Raw genomic sequence first — 18,134 nt, forward strand, 5'->3', positions numbered from 1 at the left:
TGTTGCTACATCAAACCAACATTCAGATCTGGAAGCAATAAAAAGGGCAACACACAAACAACTCTCGAGCACAGAAAGGAGATTTAGTGCGTCCAGTCCAATGAAAAAAACTGCTGACAGAGTCTGAAAGGCCAAAACGTGACAGACATGAAACAAAAAACAAGAGAAGCCGATGATCTTCTGAGTTCCTGACAATCCTGATAGCCAAAAGCCTTTGCAGTTTCAACTGTTAGTTTCATGGCCATTACAGCAATAAGACAAGTTTCCTGCTCTGCATCACTCACATCTCCCAAACTTTATGTCGAAATATCTTTCTTGGTTGGTCCTTTCTAGGAAATAAAAGAAATGTATTGGGGGTTGCAGTGACTCTGAGGCTACAATTTTAGTTGTTTTGGTGCTTTGATTGGACATCTCATACTTTTTATTTTTACTTGTCTATCTGTTGTCCCCTTGTCCCGATTCACTCTCTTCTATTCTCTTTTTTTTCTTCCTGTTTACTTTTGTCTTTCTTTGCCCCCCAACCCTTTTGTCCAGATTTAATATGTACACTCAGCAGTAGAGAAATTTAGATATCAAAAACAATAATTAAATTGTTAAGAGAGCTTTATGACATAAAGCCCCTCCTGGCAAAGCAAATTTGTTTGGTACTATACAGGAGCCAGAACACCATTCTGCTTGCTAAGACAGGATAAGTAAAAAAGAAACCTGTCCATGGTGTGCCCTGCCTCTCTCTTGATGACTGCTGGCTCCAGCTTTCCTCAGTTGGACTAAGTGGTTAAGAAAATGGATGGATGAGTGTTGAAATCTGTAAAATCTACAGGAATGTGGCCTCTGAGGACCGGAGTTTGGTGTCCATGAGTTAACAAAAACACATTAATACAAATACAGCAACATATTTGCATATCAAGTATGTACATGAGTGACTTCATTGTCACAGTCTCAGCTTAAATGGGACTGACTGATCAGTCGGATAATATACAGCTAGTTGTGCTAGAATCATTTAAGATACCTGTAAATGTGTCCAGGGAGAAAACCTGCTGAAGATTCATGTGGTTGGTTTTCCATCTGATTCCAGCTCATTTGGAAGTGTTGGAAACAGCATATCAAATGTAGCTTCGGCTTGAGCTGTGAGAGTTGCTTTGTGAGGTTATGGTAGATGGAATACAGATTTTTTTTTTTTTTTTTTTAAAACATTTTAAATGCAGAGAAACACCAAGATCACATGAATATATAAACTGCAAATTGACATGTTGAATGTACAATAACAAAATATCTGCTTGAGCTGTGAATAAAATATAATAAAATAAAATAAAATGATAAGTAAACAAAATAATTGAATACATAAATACAGTACATACAGTACATACATACATACATACATACATACATAGTGTAACTGTTACTTCAACAGCAATTAAAAGCCTTTAACATTATTGGTCTGCAGCATTATAAAATAAATTGTATGGTGTTTTGATAAGAGAAAACGTGCAAAGAGAACAAAAATGCGAGCTAAATACAAGTAAGAGTGAAACAAAATCCCAATGACTGGGAAAGAGAAAGTTTCTCAGCTGTGCTCCACTGTGTGATTCTGTGTTGATCTGTCAAATTGTAGCTTCTTCCATGACTCCCAGGACTCCCTGGGCTTGACATGATAAAATCCCACTGTGGGCTGTTCTCAGCACTCCTACACACTCACAGTTTTCAGAGCAGCATGAATTATTGGGACCCAGAAGAGAAAAAACACACAGAATCGGCTTGAACTGGACAGCACTGATAATAAAAAGAAAGTTTTGGATGGTTAGTAGCACATGCATTTACTAAAGTGAATCTTCATATAAATGAGAAAAGCTTCCCTAAAATGTAAATCACAATATATTTGCAGTTTGTTAACAGTGACAACAATATGCACAAACTGCAAAAAAATCTCTTAAATAAAGCTTAAATGTGGCTTAAAAGATTCAGAAATATATTTCCATTCCAAGTGGTGTTTTGGTCAGAGAGAATAAAAACACAACGTGAGTGGGCCCTTCAATTACCAATTCTCTGTGATTTGCATATAAATCAACTCTACCATTTCCTGCCACCATCAACAGTCCACAATAGTGACAAAGTGGGTGAAATCTGTTCTATTCACTACTTGTCCCCTACACATCTATCTTGTCCATTAACTCTTTACATTTGCTCCTTGCTTGCAGTTTTACAGCATAATTGTATCCTTATTACACTTATTTGTTTCTATTTGTTTATATTACAGTTCTCATTAAGTATTTAGTGCACCGTGGAAATTGCACCATGTGTTTTTTTTTACATACAGACAAATGCCAAAATCATGCAAATAAATAAACTGCAAATTGACACATTAAATATTCAGAACAAAAAATCTGCAACCTGTGAAAATAAGTCAAGTATAAATATCTTGAAAGAGACATGAATTCATTTCCCATACAAAAGACTGTTTTGTGTGTTCAAATTAATCATAATTTGACTGGGGTTATTAAAAATGGCTAAACTGCTAATTAAGCCCTGTTTATTTATGTTATACTATTATTCAAGTATATTATACAGAATATGATATTATTTGAATGTATTGAAATTTATGATGTTTTGTTGTAAAAGCATGAAAAAAAAATAAGCAAAGTACATTGTTGCAAACTGGAAATATTAGGGATAATATTCCATGTTTTTCCTTGTCCAGCAGAAACTTTTCAGCTCTTGTTGGTAAGGAATAATATTTCTTCTTTGATTTATTTATTACCCACCTGCATGGATGGGATGGATGTAGGGATGCATTTGTGTTGCCCTATGTTAACATGTACCAGTGGTATGTACATGTACATGTACCCTATGGCCTATCAGTATTCTAATAAATTAAATAAATATACCCACCACAGGGAGAATAAAGTTTCTGGCACAAATACCTCTTGTCTAGTTTATGGGTGTAATGTCAATATTATCACAGTTTTATCCAAGATGTAACAGGAGAATCTCCCCATTTCAGCCCAGTATGAAGTACAACTTGATCCTGTTTTGTAATTTAGACATTTTTCTGACCTACAACATGCACAGTGTCCTCATTTTAAGACTAAATCTTAATGTATTTTATGTTTAACATTACAATAAAAAGGATCATAATGTTTACCTTTCAGGATTAGTTTTGTGTGTGGCCAGCCAAGCATTTCCTGACTAGAGGTACATGAATAGAAATAAGACAAATAAGAACACAAACAAACTCATTTTAGTGATATTATGTTTTGCTATTGCTCCGTGAATCTGCTATTCTATAGCGACTTTGCAAATAAACTCCTATTTCCCAATATGCATAAGAATCGGTACAAAGTCTGTTATGGCCTAAATACACAAACTGAGCAAAAATATGTATGAAGCAATGTGATCCCTGGTCACACCAGGCAGCTCACGAGATATGCACTGTGTGTGTCTAGTATTGCTTTGCAGGAAGAAGTTGAACACAGAGCAGGAATTGTTTTGATAGGAAGTTTTTCCTGCTTGTTCAGTGACATTGTTTCACAAGCAGGTTTCTATTGGCTAAACTGGGGGGCGTGAGAGCAGGCCACCACAGTGACATGTGATTAGGGTGCAGTGAAAATTCAGCACACACACACACACACACTCACACACAGACACACACACACACACACACACGCATACACGCACACACTAACACTGCAAGAGGTCTTACTGATGACTGAGCCTGCATTCCATAGCATGGTTGCCATGGTTACATTTCACGTGAATGGAGAGTGCTCACACACACACACACACACACATGTTGGGGATTCGGAGTGTTAGTAACATAGTTGTGACTTTTCAGTCTCATGTGAGTGGTTAATCCTTGACCTGCAGACACAGATACACTCAACCTCCGTATCGCCACTTAATCCGGTTTATTAGTTGTCTTGAGTAATAGAAGGCCTGTAATTACAGGATCATAAACTCAAAGACCCCAATGCCTCTAGCAGAAAACACCATTCACACACATGCACTCACCACCCCCATCACCATCACAAAGCTCCTCCTTTTAACCCTTCTGAGTTGTGTGTTAATACATCAGTCCAGGGTGGGGGTTGGGCCCCAGATGTCTACCTCTCACTAAACTTAAACCCACAGAGTTTGAATCTAATCCTGAGACTAATTGATGACAGTAATTTTCTGCATAATGTATTTTGTGTTGAGGGATCTTTTTACGAGCCCCCTGAGTCCTCAGTTCTTTATGACCTAAAGTAAACACATGGAAACAGAAACATCAAAAACACATGAAGACATATCGTCTCCAATTCCATGGCAATTTCACAACATTTTAAATCAATATTGTGCATTTCCTAAACCGAATCTAGAAACTCTGGAAGATAAATAACACATCTGCATTTACATATGACGTATGCAACAACACTGTAGATTTCCAAAGAACCACCTACATCTGAACTTCATGAGTCATACAGCAGTGTGTTTAGTCACGTCATGACATGCCAGTCTGTTTTTTATCGTTTTTACCATGACATGAGATTCTGTGATTAAAATATTTTTTGCAGTTCTATTTTGTTTTTTTGTTCTTGCCTAATTTTTCCCTCTTTGCAGTATCTTTTCTTTTGTTTGAACAAAATGCCTGGTGAAGATGGGTTTTTTTTTTTTTTTTTTTAGAAATACCTCTCCTCAGTTCCCACCATAAAAGTACCTTAACATGATTCTTTTTGTTGTTCTAAGAATGAAGTTATGAAGAATTAAGCAGAGAGCCCGAATGGTTAAGGGGCATTCGGGGTTTTGGATTTGGTCTTTTTGTAAATGTTAATCAGTTCTTTTCTGGAATTCCTCTCTTAATTCAAGGTAAAATGTAAAACAAATTCTTTACTTTCTTTGCCTGCTTGAATTTAGTCTGTTGTGCGTCTGTTTAAAATGACAAGTTGCAACAACTCACATGTGCTTGTATGTACAACGATTTCATCATTTTGAAATGTAAACATGGGTCATTACACCTGTTTAAACAAACAATCCATAACACTTTTTTCTAAAGCACAGGCTCAGAGAAGCAGAGGTCACTTAGTACTTCTGAATCTTTCCAATAAAAATCAACAAGAATGATTCAATAACGCTGGCATTATGTGATCAAGAGCATAAGCAATGTTGAGTAAGACCTTTGATGCATACCAGACAGATTAAGTCTTTTGTTTTCACCACTGAAAAGGTCAGATTAGCCTCGCAATACAGCAAATAAATTCGCATTGAAAACCACTCTAAGAAGGTCAATGAACTCCTAAGACAAAGAGGGTTGTGAAAAGAGTCATCGGATGCAGTTACATTATTTACAGTACTTCTGGGTGACCTTCAGAGTAGCTCTGCTGTGAGAACTCTGGGAACTCTGCTGTTTTTGCTATCGGTCAATGTGCTGGCTGCGCCTGTTTTTGTAGTTAAAAGTGTTATTTGAGCACCCAGACTTCCCACACATCTTTGTTATAGGAAAGACGGCCCCCTTGCCATTGTTTGTTCATATGAAACCATGTGTGCAGGCTGCATAAGGTCTGACTACATGTGTGTGCATGCTCCCCAATAAGTTTGTGCATGATCTTAGGTAACCGTATTGCAAACGTTTTGTTTTTTTTTTCATTGAGTGTGAGTTTGCACTTAATATAAATACATGCTTTCCTTTGATAAATGTGTGTGCATTAGCTTCAAATGATCCAGACGATAGTTTGTGCCTCTGGTCCGTGTTTATCTTAAGAGGTAATAATAGGGGCCTTTGATTTCTCTTTTCTGTGGCAAAGACAAGAAGGAGGAGGGGACACAGTCACAGCTTCTTACTGCTCCTGCTGCCAAAAACCACAGCACAGGCTTCAAACCAGGAACGCTCTTTCTAGGAAACCCAGCTTTTTGAATAGTCCATCTGGGGGGTGCGTTTTAGGTCAAAAACAGGGACTGTGAGGGAAATGGATTCAGTGTTTTTGATTTACATGACCAAGGGACCTCTTCATAAAAGTTTTTTATAGAGAGATACTTTTATTGATCCAAAAACAAGTATTGAGGCAAGCAATGACTCAAATTAACAAGCAAAATAAAGTAGTAAACTAAACATACAGATCTTTGTACTAAATAATAAAGAAAATATACGAGTTCATATGCAGCACATACAAATCAAGAAAGTAAAAGAGAATAAGTAGGAAATCTGATCTATCATTTATTTATGATAGGACAGGACATATGGATGAATGTACAAAAAATGTTGTGAAACGCCAGATTTTGCAGGTTGCTAATTTCCATTCTGTCACACTGAGGTGGTGGTGTGGATCCAAATGCAGGATGGGAGCCAGGAATGCAGAATGAAGATTAATTTTAATGTCCAAAATAATCAAACTCAAACGCATGAAGCCAACAAAAGCACAAGCACAAGCAATAGGCCAGCACTGGGAACAGAAACCAAGGTGTCTAAATAGATATGAACAAAATGAGACGCAGGTGAAGTAAATAAACTAAATGAGACCAGGTGAATCGAAGAGGAAAGCAAAACAGGAAACCAGACGCGAGGGAACTAAACAGGAAAAACTATAAAACAAAGCAGGAAACCAGGAACTAAAGAGAACACAAAACATCACGTCATGACATCTTCATAGTCTTATCAAATAAGCACATAACAATTCTAGAACAAAACTATACATTAAAAAAGACAGTTTATAGTAAAAAAAAAAAAAAAAAAAACCTATTAAAATCCTTAAATTAAAAAAATGCATTCAATACATAAGTGTATCTATTTAAATAAGGATGTGCCAAACAAATAAATGTAATAAACAATGAGAAAACCTAAAATATGATCAAATAAGTTCAATAAAATGGCAACAGTATAAAAGCAGCAGGTAAAGCCCATTGTGTTTCCAGGCTTGTGCCTGTCTGTGGAGGTCATTTACTGAACAGAGGGATGAAATGTGTCAGGGAAGATTTTCTGTATCTGACAGCATCTGACTCAGTATATTTGAGAAGGGGTTGTGCTTTCTGACTTGTGTGTGGTGGGGGCTGATCAGAATGATCTGTTATGGATACCACTGTGCTCAGTGTCCTCTACACTTTCAAATGTGTCCTGTTTGCATCTGATGATGGTGTCAGCTTTATTTCTGTTTGTGCAGTCTGTTGGTGATGGTGCCTCAAATGCTTGTTTCCCAACACACACCAACAAAGAAAAGTATATTGGAGGCAAAGATAAAAGATCTCCAGCATTTTGCAGCATATGTTAAAGGATCTGAATTGTCTGAAGAAGCAGAACCTGCTTTTCTCCTTGGATTTCCAGCTCAGTTTGTCACTGAGAAATTCTCAGAGACTTATAGGTGTCGACAAACTATGTGATCTTCAGTGGCAGTAAAAGTCCTCTTTCTCCAGAAGTCTGTCACCATCACTGTGGTCTCTGTCATATTCAGATGAAGGTTGTTCTTGCCAGTCCACTCTACAAACCTTTCCACCACCAGAAGTCTTCTGTACTTCTTGTCCCTTCCACCTAGCGAAGTTATCAGAAAATGTCTGAAGTTGGCAACTTAGTGTGTGTGTGTGCATGCGTCTGTACAGTTTGTCCATTTGGATGGCAACACCGGCCAAATGGACAAACTGTGGCAGATAGTCAGAAATCCAGGACACCGTGCAGTTGTAAAATAAGCAATCGCTCCCTGACACAAACACACACACACACACACACACACACACACACACACACACACACCCCTGCAGCCTTTCACCCAGCAGCAACAGCTGGGTCATGTTAAAAGCACTATGGAAATCAAAGAAGGTCCCACTCGATCCACTGTGGATAAAACAAGGGAAAAAAGGGAGGAAAAAGTTGGTGGATGGACATGAATCCCCGATATTCATTGTTGACACCTGGTGAACTCACTTTTCTCTGAAACAACCATTATTTATTGGAAACAAACCCTGCTACCCGACAAAATGGCAAAAAACTGGTCATATTGTGTAACAGTTATTACATAACACTCGTGTTACTGTACTCGAGACCTCCTGCCTGAACCACGCATGGATACTAAAAGGGGGAAATCAATGAAAAGGCAGGATGTATAGATTGAAATTAGTCCCTGATGTTAAGACTTGCCGACCAGATAAATTCATTTTAAATTGACCGATTGATCCTGTAGGATGATCTAACTTTTACAGCTGACATTTTGCTGCTAATCCGGCATGTTATAAACTTAACCAACAAGACCGGTCAGTGTAAAGCTTCAAGATGGCCAGCTGAATGACGATGTCACCGCCTACCCATTTGTGTGAATATAGGCAGCTTTTTGTAACTGTAGGAGGAGCTTTCAGAACGATTACGTAAACTCAGAAATAAAGAATACCATTGAAGGCCAAATAGCTCAGCAGACTTTGATGTCAAATGCAGGGTCTACTGAACAAGCTATGCATACCTTTCCAAACCAGGGGCCACTAAAGATGATAACACCAACGTTGTTGATTTAAGGTATTTCCGGTAGCACACGGACAAGCACTTATGTAACTCTCCTGCACTGCAAATAATGCATGTGCACTTATTAGGTCATCAGCTCAATCACCTCTGTAGTCTCCGTTGACAATACTGCAGTAATTGTGTGTTTTAATGAGGTATATATGCACCTTTGGCTTTAGTAAAAAACTGCAAGCCACAAACTGCAGCCTGGACTGTTTCCTTTGACCTTTTTTGTTGTGCCTTTCCCCAATAAACCGGACAAACTGGCCTACTTTCACTGGCATGTCGTTCCCCCAATATAACCTCAATGAACACCAAACTGCTTGTTATTTCTACTTCTTTTCTCTATTCCAGGTAACTGGGGAGGGATCTGTTCGCAGCAAACCACCCTCCATAACGGCCGTACCTCCACCCTGAACACGGGTCTGGTAACAATTCAGAACTACGGACAGTTCCTGCCCTCTCGACATGTCCAGCTGACGGTGGCACATGAGCTAGGCCACAGCCTCGGGTCTCCGGTTAGTCTCACTCTTACACACTCATAATGAACACCTGAAATGTGCACTTAGTCCACACAATCATTTCTGGTGGTTTCATCCACACAATTTTATTAAAGTTTCAGTTGTAAAACAGGTGGTAATTTATTATTAGGAATTTTATAACATCAAGTTTTCTTTCATATTCTTGATTATTTCATCTTGTTACTTAGTGATTACTCAGATGTCTACTGGGAAAACTAACAGTGTTCAAGTTTACAAACCACATGTGCTGTGATTGACTGTCTCAATATGATTGTCGCTAATAGATGACACAGTAAATGTATCTCTGCGGAGAGATGCTCTTGTGCAGTACGCATGATGTCAAAAGAAAATCAATGTTTTTTCCCCCCTTTTTTTTGGTGAAAGAACCAGATTTCTAAAATCCCGAAGGACCAAATATGTCCTTGTTTGCGGAAGTAGTGAGTATTTGCAAAACTGACTGAGGTTGAAGAACTAACTCAGGACACAGGGTTACCATAGGTTATGTACAAAGTGATGATTCAGCATGATGAAATTCAGAATGATCACTTGTTCTTTCAGGGTTTGCATGAATATTTGCATCACACAGGAACAAATTCTCTGTGAATGATTCACTAATGTGGGTGCAGAAAACAGGACAAGTTCTACTGTCTCATGTACAGATGTTCTGTTTATTTTTATATGAAAGACGATTTTTACTACTGATGTCAGCACACAGCTAAAGTACTGTTTACACAAATGCTTGAACATTTCTGCATGAGAACTTTTGCTATCAGACTCAACTTTTTCCTGTTGGTTATTATTCTGCTCTTTCCTTTCTTTGCAATTTATTCAGATTTTTGTGATTAAATTATGACATTTATAAATACCATTAAACTATTTCAGCTTTGTTAACCTGACTGAGTCTCATCTCCTGCAGCAGGTAAATATTTTTGTTTCCAGAAAGGACAGGTTGGTACAGGCAGAAACAGAGATGTGATGGCAGGTGTCATAATCTGTGGGTTTTGGTTTGTTGTATTATATGTCGCTTGTGGCTGTCCTGGTTTCCCGTGTGAGTTTATTCCTGTGTTCATTTCCTGTGCTAGTTTGTTCATTAGTCTCTTCTTGGCTGTCTTTAAGTCTAATTCTATGATTTTATTTTTTGGTTTGTCTCCTTGTGTGTTAAATTCTGTTTTATTTCCTATTCTCTACACACCTGATCATTTGCTTCTTGTTTAGTTTAGCTGTCTTCAGTGTGTTTTTACCACTTGTTATCTTTTGTTCATTGTCAACTGTCTTTGTCATTTCCCAGTGTCTTCCACATATTCCTTGTTGTTTGCACCTAACTACGTTTTTAACTTTTAGATTTCCTGCCTGGGCTGCATCTTTCTTTTCTTGATTAAACCTGTGCTTCCCGACATCCACCCGCCTCCTGTGTCTCATCCTGCATTTGGGTCCTGCTTCCTCCTTGCCCTTTGGTAGACAGGTATCACCAGCACTTTGATGTGTTAGTGGACAAGAGAGGGATGGGCTGTGATGGAGAGGGAATATGAGAGAAAGACCTTTGCTTTTGCTCTGCACTGCTCTGTCTGATGCAAAGTAAAATGTGTTGGATAATGAAGATTTCAAATAAACAGGAAGCACTCAGATATGATGCTCTGTGCAGGTTAAGTGCTGATTTTGCTATATTATAGTTTAAGCTGAAAAAAAGACCAACAATGCCAGATTTTAAAACAGAGAGGACAAGGCATAAAAAAAACAATGAAGAGTAAGGAAATGCAAGTAGCAAGCTATCACAAGAGCTGATCTTGACATGCAGAATTATTATTAAACATTTGTTTCACTTCATGTCAAAGCAGTTTATTTCCACATGGGATCGAGAATCTGCCTTGACTGATTGGGGTGGAGAGGACAGGAACGATAGATCAACATGTACAGCAGTTTTTATTCAGGAAGATGCAGTAAAAGGAGAAATATGTTAATGATAACAATATTGTCATACATTTATACATGGAGGATAGGGAGCAAGAATATACTCAGTGCATCAGGTGACGTCCCCATGGCTACATAACTAATGAATGCCTAGACTACTCCTAACTATAGGAGCATAACCAAGTTAGTTGGGTCCCGTACATGCAGAATCCAACTCAGGAGATGCTCGTATAGCCCATCTATAAGATTTATGAGAAAGGAAGGTCTTCCGCTTGATCTCAAACGTAGAGAGGTAGTCTGCTTCCTGAACCCACAGCAGGAATTGATTCCATAAGAGAGGGGCCTGATAGCCAAAGGTTCTTCCTCCCATCATACTCCTAGAGACTCTGTAAACCACAAGTAAACCTGCAACAAACCTAGATTAATCCCAGGTTTCTCTTCGACACACCTGACTCAAATTAATGAGTTGTAGTGCAGAACTTCATTGGCTGTTGAATCTATTTAATTTGGGTCAAGTGTGTTGAAGCAGCGATTTCCTGAAAACTGGTAGCACTGTGGCCTTAATGGGGCCCTGATATAGGTCCAATGTGATTCAGATTAAGCAGGTCTCCTGAACAGCTGTTGTCAGGTTTTGCCCAAGGATGTCAATAAATCAGTCTGATTCAGGTGTGCTGCAGCAGGAAACAGAATAAATCTGCAGGATGGCACTACTTGAGGAATGACTTCATACATGCCTACATCACATCATTCATTTTCACAGCTGAAGAACCAATAATGACACAAACAATAGTATTACATATTAGCTTAGACTGATTCAAAGTTTTTTGCTGCAAGCACCAAGAGGATGTCCTCAGGATTGTGCTAGATGAGCGTTAAGAAAAGCAGCAATGCACAGCAGATGAAGAACATACTAAGACCCTAAGGCAGGTAGACGTTAAGCTTTAATGTTAGTGTTTGAAGAAACAATCTGTCACAAGATCAAATAAGAGATCATTCAGAAGTTTGATTGAATGACCTTTTGGTTTGGATATGACTTGTGAAGTCAGATCCAAAGTGGAATAGAAACAAAACTACGCTCAAAGATTTAAGCGTGAATTAATTTGCTGATGAGGTGGAAGATAAACTGAGGGGAAGAACACGCTACATACTCAACACATGATGTTGTTTTCTATATGTTATTCTTAGCACCTAGAAAGATCTTTATTCAGTCAGGTGTGTTATTCCCCAGTAGATTGAAAGACAAAAAAAAAGTAACTTCTTTCATTTACAGAGAAAATAAAGTTTTTTTTCTGAACTGATTGAACATAAAATAAAATTGATTAGAATAACTTTTTTGTGTCAGGTACAATGAAATTGTGGTTGCTCTACCCAGCTGCTGTACAAAAGAATTAACTTCTTTAAAAACAATTCAAAGATATCAAATGTATCAACCTATCCCAGCTGCTGTTAGGTGTGAGGCATGGCTACAGCCTCTAACACCCGTCCATCACAGGGTTATTTCATACGGCGAAGGAAAGATGGATAAAGAGTAACATAACTGCCAATAGGCACAATAGAAAGAGTTAGACAGAAAACAAGTTTACAAACTTGATGAATGGTATTTGGAAAAAAAAGGACAATGTCGCAATCATGTTCATAAAACTTGATTAAGCAGCAAGATTTTCTCTGTGGCTGTTGCTGATTTAGATAATCAACTTTTTATTCTATCATTTTGAAGCTAGCTGATTATGCGGATGTATTTTACTTCTTAATAGTGTTTTTTTTCCTCTGTGGTTTTATTTCCTATTTCATACAATATAAGTTTCCCCACCATTTTCTAAGCACACATAAAATGTCATGAACTGCATAATTTTCACAACACAAAATACAGAAAGATTTAGCACCATGTTTTTCCCACAAGCCACATTCTGTTAACAATAATCTTTGTTGTGTTTTTTTTTTATGTCCAAACTGAACCAAGGTTATATATTTGTGGTAAGAACATCTGTAAAAACATTACTTATATTCCTAAAATAAACTGGATGTGTAGAAAATATACAACTTTAACACATTACAGATATTCAGTTTACTGTTTTTCACACTGCCAGCATTGCTCTTCATACTGATTTTAATCTTTTTAATAATTAATAAAAAGGATGTTTGAAGGGAAACTGCCTTTAGTTTTTATGTAAATGTGCATTTCCACAGAATCGCTAACTGGACTGACAATTGAAGTGGGTGGTATGATTGTGATGCCGTACCACATGATAAAGTACCACAGCTGCTGTGTCAGTTTGCCCCACCATACTCAGAACTTGAGATACTGATGGATGAAGGGAGGGGCTATAAAAATGTTCTTCCAACATCCATCACACTAATCAAACCAAGATGCAGAAACGCCCACTTTAAGGCTTGTTCTCTCAGCATGTGTCCATGTACATTCTCAATCTACCCGTGGATTTCGTAGAGTTTGACACTTGGAGAGGATGACTTTTACTGCATGTTACACAAAAACAGCACGAGGAGCTCCTTTTTATGTCCTTACTTTCCCACATCTGGAATACAACATTCCTCTGGTTTCTCATCAGATTCCATTTAAATCTTTTGACTGTTTAGAGTTTGCCTCGGAGATTTGAAAACATAACAAGATGGCTTAAAACTTACTTATCTCTCACATGGGGTCTTTCCATGTCCAGCTGAAATCACTTTTCTCAGTTCTTATTGACCTGTAAGAATCCACTGAGATCAGCAACAATGTGAGTTAAAACCCCCATTAGTGACAAAGGTTTATACAAACGGTTTTTAATGGTTTTAGCTTGGTTAGATCATTTGTTTTCCTCTGCTATTCCTGTCAACTGCTCAGAAAAATCCATCAATTCACAAGGCAATCATCACCATATCAGAAATGTTACCTTCCTTTCAGCACGATGAGGGCTTGAACTGTGGGAATCTTGGCTCTGCTGGTGGTAAGGGACGGTACCTGATGTTTCCTCATGCCACAGATGAGGTGTGTGAAAACAACGATAAATTCTCGCCCTGCAGCATCAATCACATTAGCCGGATCCTGAGGGTGAAGAAGGATGACTGCTTTGTGGGTGAGAGACAAACATCAGATTGTATTTGCCTGCATCTGACCTGCAAAATTTACACTGCGCATTAGTCACTGTAAATAAGGATTGTGGTTTTTAGAGTGTGTACTTAATTTTAATGTGTTTAACTTGCTTTGGCCAGTCAGCGATCAGCCCATCTGTGGAAACAGGATTGTAGAGGAAGGTGAAGAGTGCGATGTTGGTAAAAATGACACAGACTCATGCTGCTTCAGCGCAAAAGAGCCTGTCGGAGTCCAGTGTCACCTCAAGCCTGGTAAAGTCTGCAGGTACAAACATGTTAACTTTTCACACAATGAAAGTGCATTAACAGATTTCAGTATCAGCTTTTTGACTTTGGACAACCTCTAACCTTTATTGCCTTGTTATATTCACCATATTGTCATCAACCTAAGATATTTTGTTTACGTTTTGTCCTCCATGTGGGGCTTTGTGATGTTTGTGTGTCGCTTTCATGGATATTTGTCACCCTGACTGTTTGTGTATGATGTCTTTTCATTTGTCCATCCATCAGTCCCAGTCAGGGCCTCTGTTGTGGCCAGGACTGTGAATTTAAGCCAGCTGGTCAGATGTGTGATGAGGAGACAGACTGTCAGAAAGAAAGTGTGTGTTCAGGTCTTGCCCCGTTCTGCCCTCAGCCAAATGCCAAGGAAAATCTCACCATCTGCAGTCAGGGCACGCGTGTCTGTCTGAATGGGGTGAGGCACGCACACTTAGCCTTCTTACTGTGACTGAATACATTCTCGATGTTACCCAACAAGGCAAAGTTTGCATGTGTGCAGCAATCCTGCAAAGCCTAAAAAGAAGGAATGCAGTTGACAAATCAACCTCAATAATTTTATTCTGCTTGTCAAAATGATATCCCCTGGTTTGCCATCAGCAGAATTATTTGAATGTTTAAATAAGTTTTCATGCATGTTGAAAGTCAAGGAAAGTCAAGGTACTTCAACAAATGACAGGACAGCTGTGTAAGATCTGTTATTGAGAAAGTATTTTAGTCAACTATTTGTTTGTAAAGTAATGCATAAAGTGCTCTTAAACTGCTTTTAAAGTACAACAATCACAGATTTGCTATTTTTTAAAATCACATTTCAAATTACCAAAATAAACTACAAAATAATCACAACACAAGATGTGCTCAAACATTGGCCATCAATTCTGTTGGCGGTTATCTATTTTCCACATGCACTCAAGCTGTTTTAAAACCAAAAAAATGTTCTCAGTGGGATTCAGGTCAGCATTCGCTGTTGGCGTGTTTGCCTCAGATTAACATCCTGCGGAAAGAATCAAAACTTTAATCATACAGTTTTCTGACCAGACTCTGTCTTGGCAATATTTTAATTAGATTAGATTATAGATTTGTCAAATAGATTCTGTTAAATAGATTATTTTTAAATAGATTATTCTAATCTATTTGACACAGTTTGCACCACCAGCACCAGACACAACAAACAGTCCCACAGCATGATACGGCCTCCCCAATGCTTTACTGTGTCAACTATGAGCATGATAACACTCTACTAATTTAATTTCTTTACTGGATCTTTTCTTAGCAAGACATATCAACACATACCCCCTCCCTCACCCTTCAGTCAGCTCGTTAGATATTTTCTCTTACATATTTTATGTTATTGTTTGCGAAACATTTTTTGTGTAGTTATAGTTTCAATGGAATTTTAATCCAAGGCATCTTAGTCTAGATTGTTTATTTCTAGTCTGAAGTAGAAGTCAGACCACTTCCTGTTTTGCATGAATTTTCAATCCTCTGAAGTTCATCAGATGATTCATTGTATTTATAAACAAATGTATTATTACAACACAGAATAACTGGGAATAGAGTTTATTGAATCCAGTTTGTTACTACAATACTGTGACTGAAAACAAATTCTTCTGGATGGTTTTCCTCCAGCATTAAACACACCAAGCTCTGTCCAGGAGAGTAGGCGAATTTGTTCCAGCTGTGAATGTTGCTTCATCATATGTTCTGAATGTTTTTATCCAGATGTGCTAACTGTGCTAACCTCTGATACACGATTCATGAAAAGGAAATAGAATTCCTAGAAAAAGCTTTTGAAGGGGTATGACAAAATTATTTAATTAAAGAAATTAGAACCAGAATTTGTGTCAAGCAGAGTTTGTTTGTTTAAAAGATATGATATCGCATTGCTTCTTTTGCTGAATCATATAAACAGAAAACAGACTTCTCCTTCAACACAAACAGTTTCAGGCTCTCGAAACATGTCCAACTTAGAAGTTGTCTCATCTTTTAAAACCCATGTGTGATTATCCACATCACAGTGTTGATCAAAGAGAAAACTGTTGTGACTCCCAACAGTCTGTAAGTATAATGAGCGCTCTCTGTAATTTGTCAAAAACTTGCTATTCTAAATTATTTGTTACGTAAATAAACAAGTACATTTTAAGAAAAATAAGGAAAAAACATCTTCAGTGCAATTTATTGTGAAAGAAAAACCAGATTTGAAAAGTTTGCTGCATTTCCTGTTGCATGCCTCCTTTTCCCCGACCTTTCCTGTCTCATCGACTCAGAAAACCTTTTCTAAATGAGAGTCCGGTTTCTCTGTGCAGGTCTGTGCAGAGTCTGTGTGTTTGAAGCATCAGTTGCAGCAGTGTGACTGTCTAGGAGACTCCATGAAGGAGAAATGCCTCTTGTGCTGTCAGCAACCAGGTAACCGCAGCCCCATGTGTCCTCGTTCACACAAATTTGTTTTCCCCAAAAATCAGCATGTGTCATTTGTACGGAGGTTACCCCTCTATTATGTTGTTTTCTGTAAGAGATGTGATTTACTGCCTGTGTTACTGATCAGTGGTTTGTCAGACTTTGGAAAGGGATTTTTTTGCAGCCTCTGCCATGAGTGACATGTTACTGTGAAATCTGTGCATATGGAGTAAAGGGGTATGTATTTGACTGTATACTGTAAATAAAGCAGTTTGACTTTGTGCATTCATCACAGATAAGCCTGAGACGTGCGCCAGCACCACCTCGTCTGTGCTGTCTCGTCACTTCCAGAGAAAAGCATTACCCCTTGTGAGTGGAGCTCCCTGCTCGGGAAAACAAGGATACTGTGACAAATTCCATGTGTGTCGCCTCCTGGATGCAGACGGGCCCATCGCCAGACTGAAGAACTCGTTCCTACATTTGGATGATTTCAATGACATGGAAGCGTGGATGAAGGTGGCTTCTTCGTAGTCATACGATAACGGCATGAATAAAATTCTAAAAGATAACACACTGATAAACTGATAGCACTGTCATGAAAAAACTAGAAAAAAGAGGAACTGATTGACCCAGTTTTAAAGTTACTCTCCATTTCTAGATACCTCTAAGGCAGTTTAGGGATTAAAAGATCAACTTGTAATTGGATGTTTGGTGCAGTTCCATAATATGGGGCAATGTCTTTATTGGATTTTCTTATATTTGATGGATGGAAAGAAAGATTAGGAAGCAGATTTAAAAATAGCATTTTGATGATGTATTCACTCTGGCATAAATTAGCTCCGTTAAAATTACTCTAATTTCTGTTATAAATCAAGGTTGAAATTTCAGACGGATTTTTCTTTAGTAATGCAAGCTGTGCAGCAAGATGACAGAATGCAGCTTTTAAGCATCTGCTTTATTAACATGCAGTGTGGATGGAAGAAAGAGAAGAGTAATAGCAAAGAAACTGAGTTCCTGGTGAGTTTCAACAGTTCAATGATTAACGCCCCCCCCCCATGGAATTACTGAATATTCAGCTGTCAGATTTGTGTGAATTACACAATGTTAACACAAAATGATAAGAAATAGGATATAAAAATTATTGTAATATTTCCAAATTTCTAACACACCAGAGCTGTTCTGACCAAAACAGTCACAACAAATGCAGTTTTATTATTTTCCTTTAGAACAGGGATGAGCATCTCCGGTCCTCGAGGGGCGCGGTCCTGCAAGGGGTCAGACTTTCCCTGCTGCAACACACCTGACACACATCAGCCTAAATTAGCAGACTGGTGCAGAGCTTAACATTAAACTCTGCACCAGTCTGCTAATTACTCACTGATTTAAGTCAGGTGTGTTGCAGCAGGGAAACTCCTAACATCTGTAGGACTGTGGTCTTCGAGGACCGGAGTTGCCCACCCCTGCTTCAGAAGGACAACAAACTCGATAACTATAAA

The 18,134-nt window shown here is 38.2% G+C and overlaps 1 protein-coding gene across 1 annotated transcript in view; it reads left to right on the forward strand.

Moving 5' to 3' along the window:
• LOC306759902 (disintegrin and metalloproteinase domain-containing protein 10) overlaps positions 1–18,134 on the forward strand; it is a gene marked incomplete at both ends in the record, with an annotated part of 38,179 nt that overhangs the window by 17,335 nt on the left and 2,710 nt on the right. The window contains 6 exons of the mRNA XM_079245649.1: positions 8,801–8,964; positions 13,778–13,949; positions 14,086–14,230; positions 14,476–14,659; positions 16,548–16,647; positions 16,934–17,154. Coding sequence (XP_079101775.1) covers positions 8,801–8,964; positions 13,778–13,949; positions 14,086–14,230; positions 14,476–14,659; positions 16,548–16,647; positions 16,934–17,154 — 986 coding nt within the window. The remainder of the gene's footprint in view (positions 1–8,800; positions 8,965–13,777; positions 13,950–14,085; positions 14,231–14,475; positions 14,660–16,547; positions 16,648–16,933; positions 17,155–18,134) is intronic.

Source organism: Telmatherina bonti, assembly GCF_933228915.1.
Source record: "Telmatherina bonti genome assembly, chromosome: 8".
Lineage (NCBI taxonomy): Eukaryota > Metazoa > Chordata > Actinopteri > Atheriniformes > Telmatherinidae > Telmatherina > Telmatherina bonti.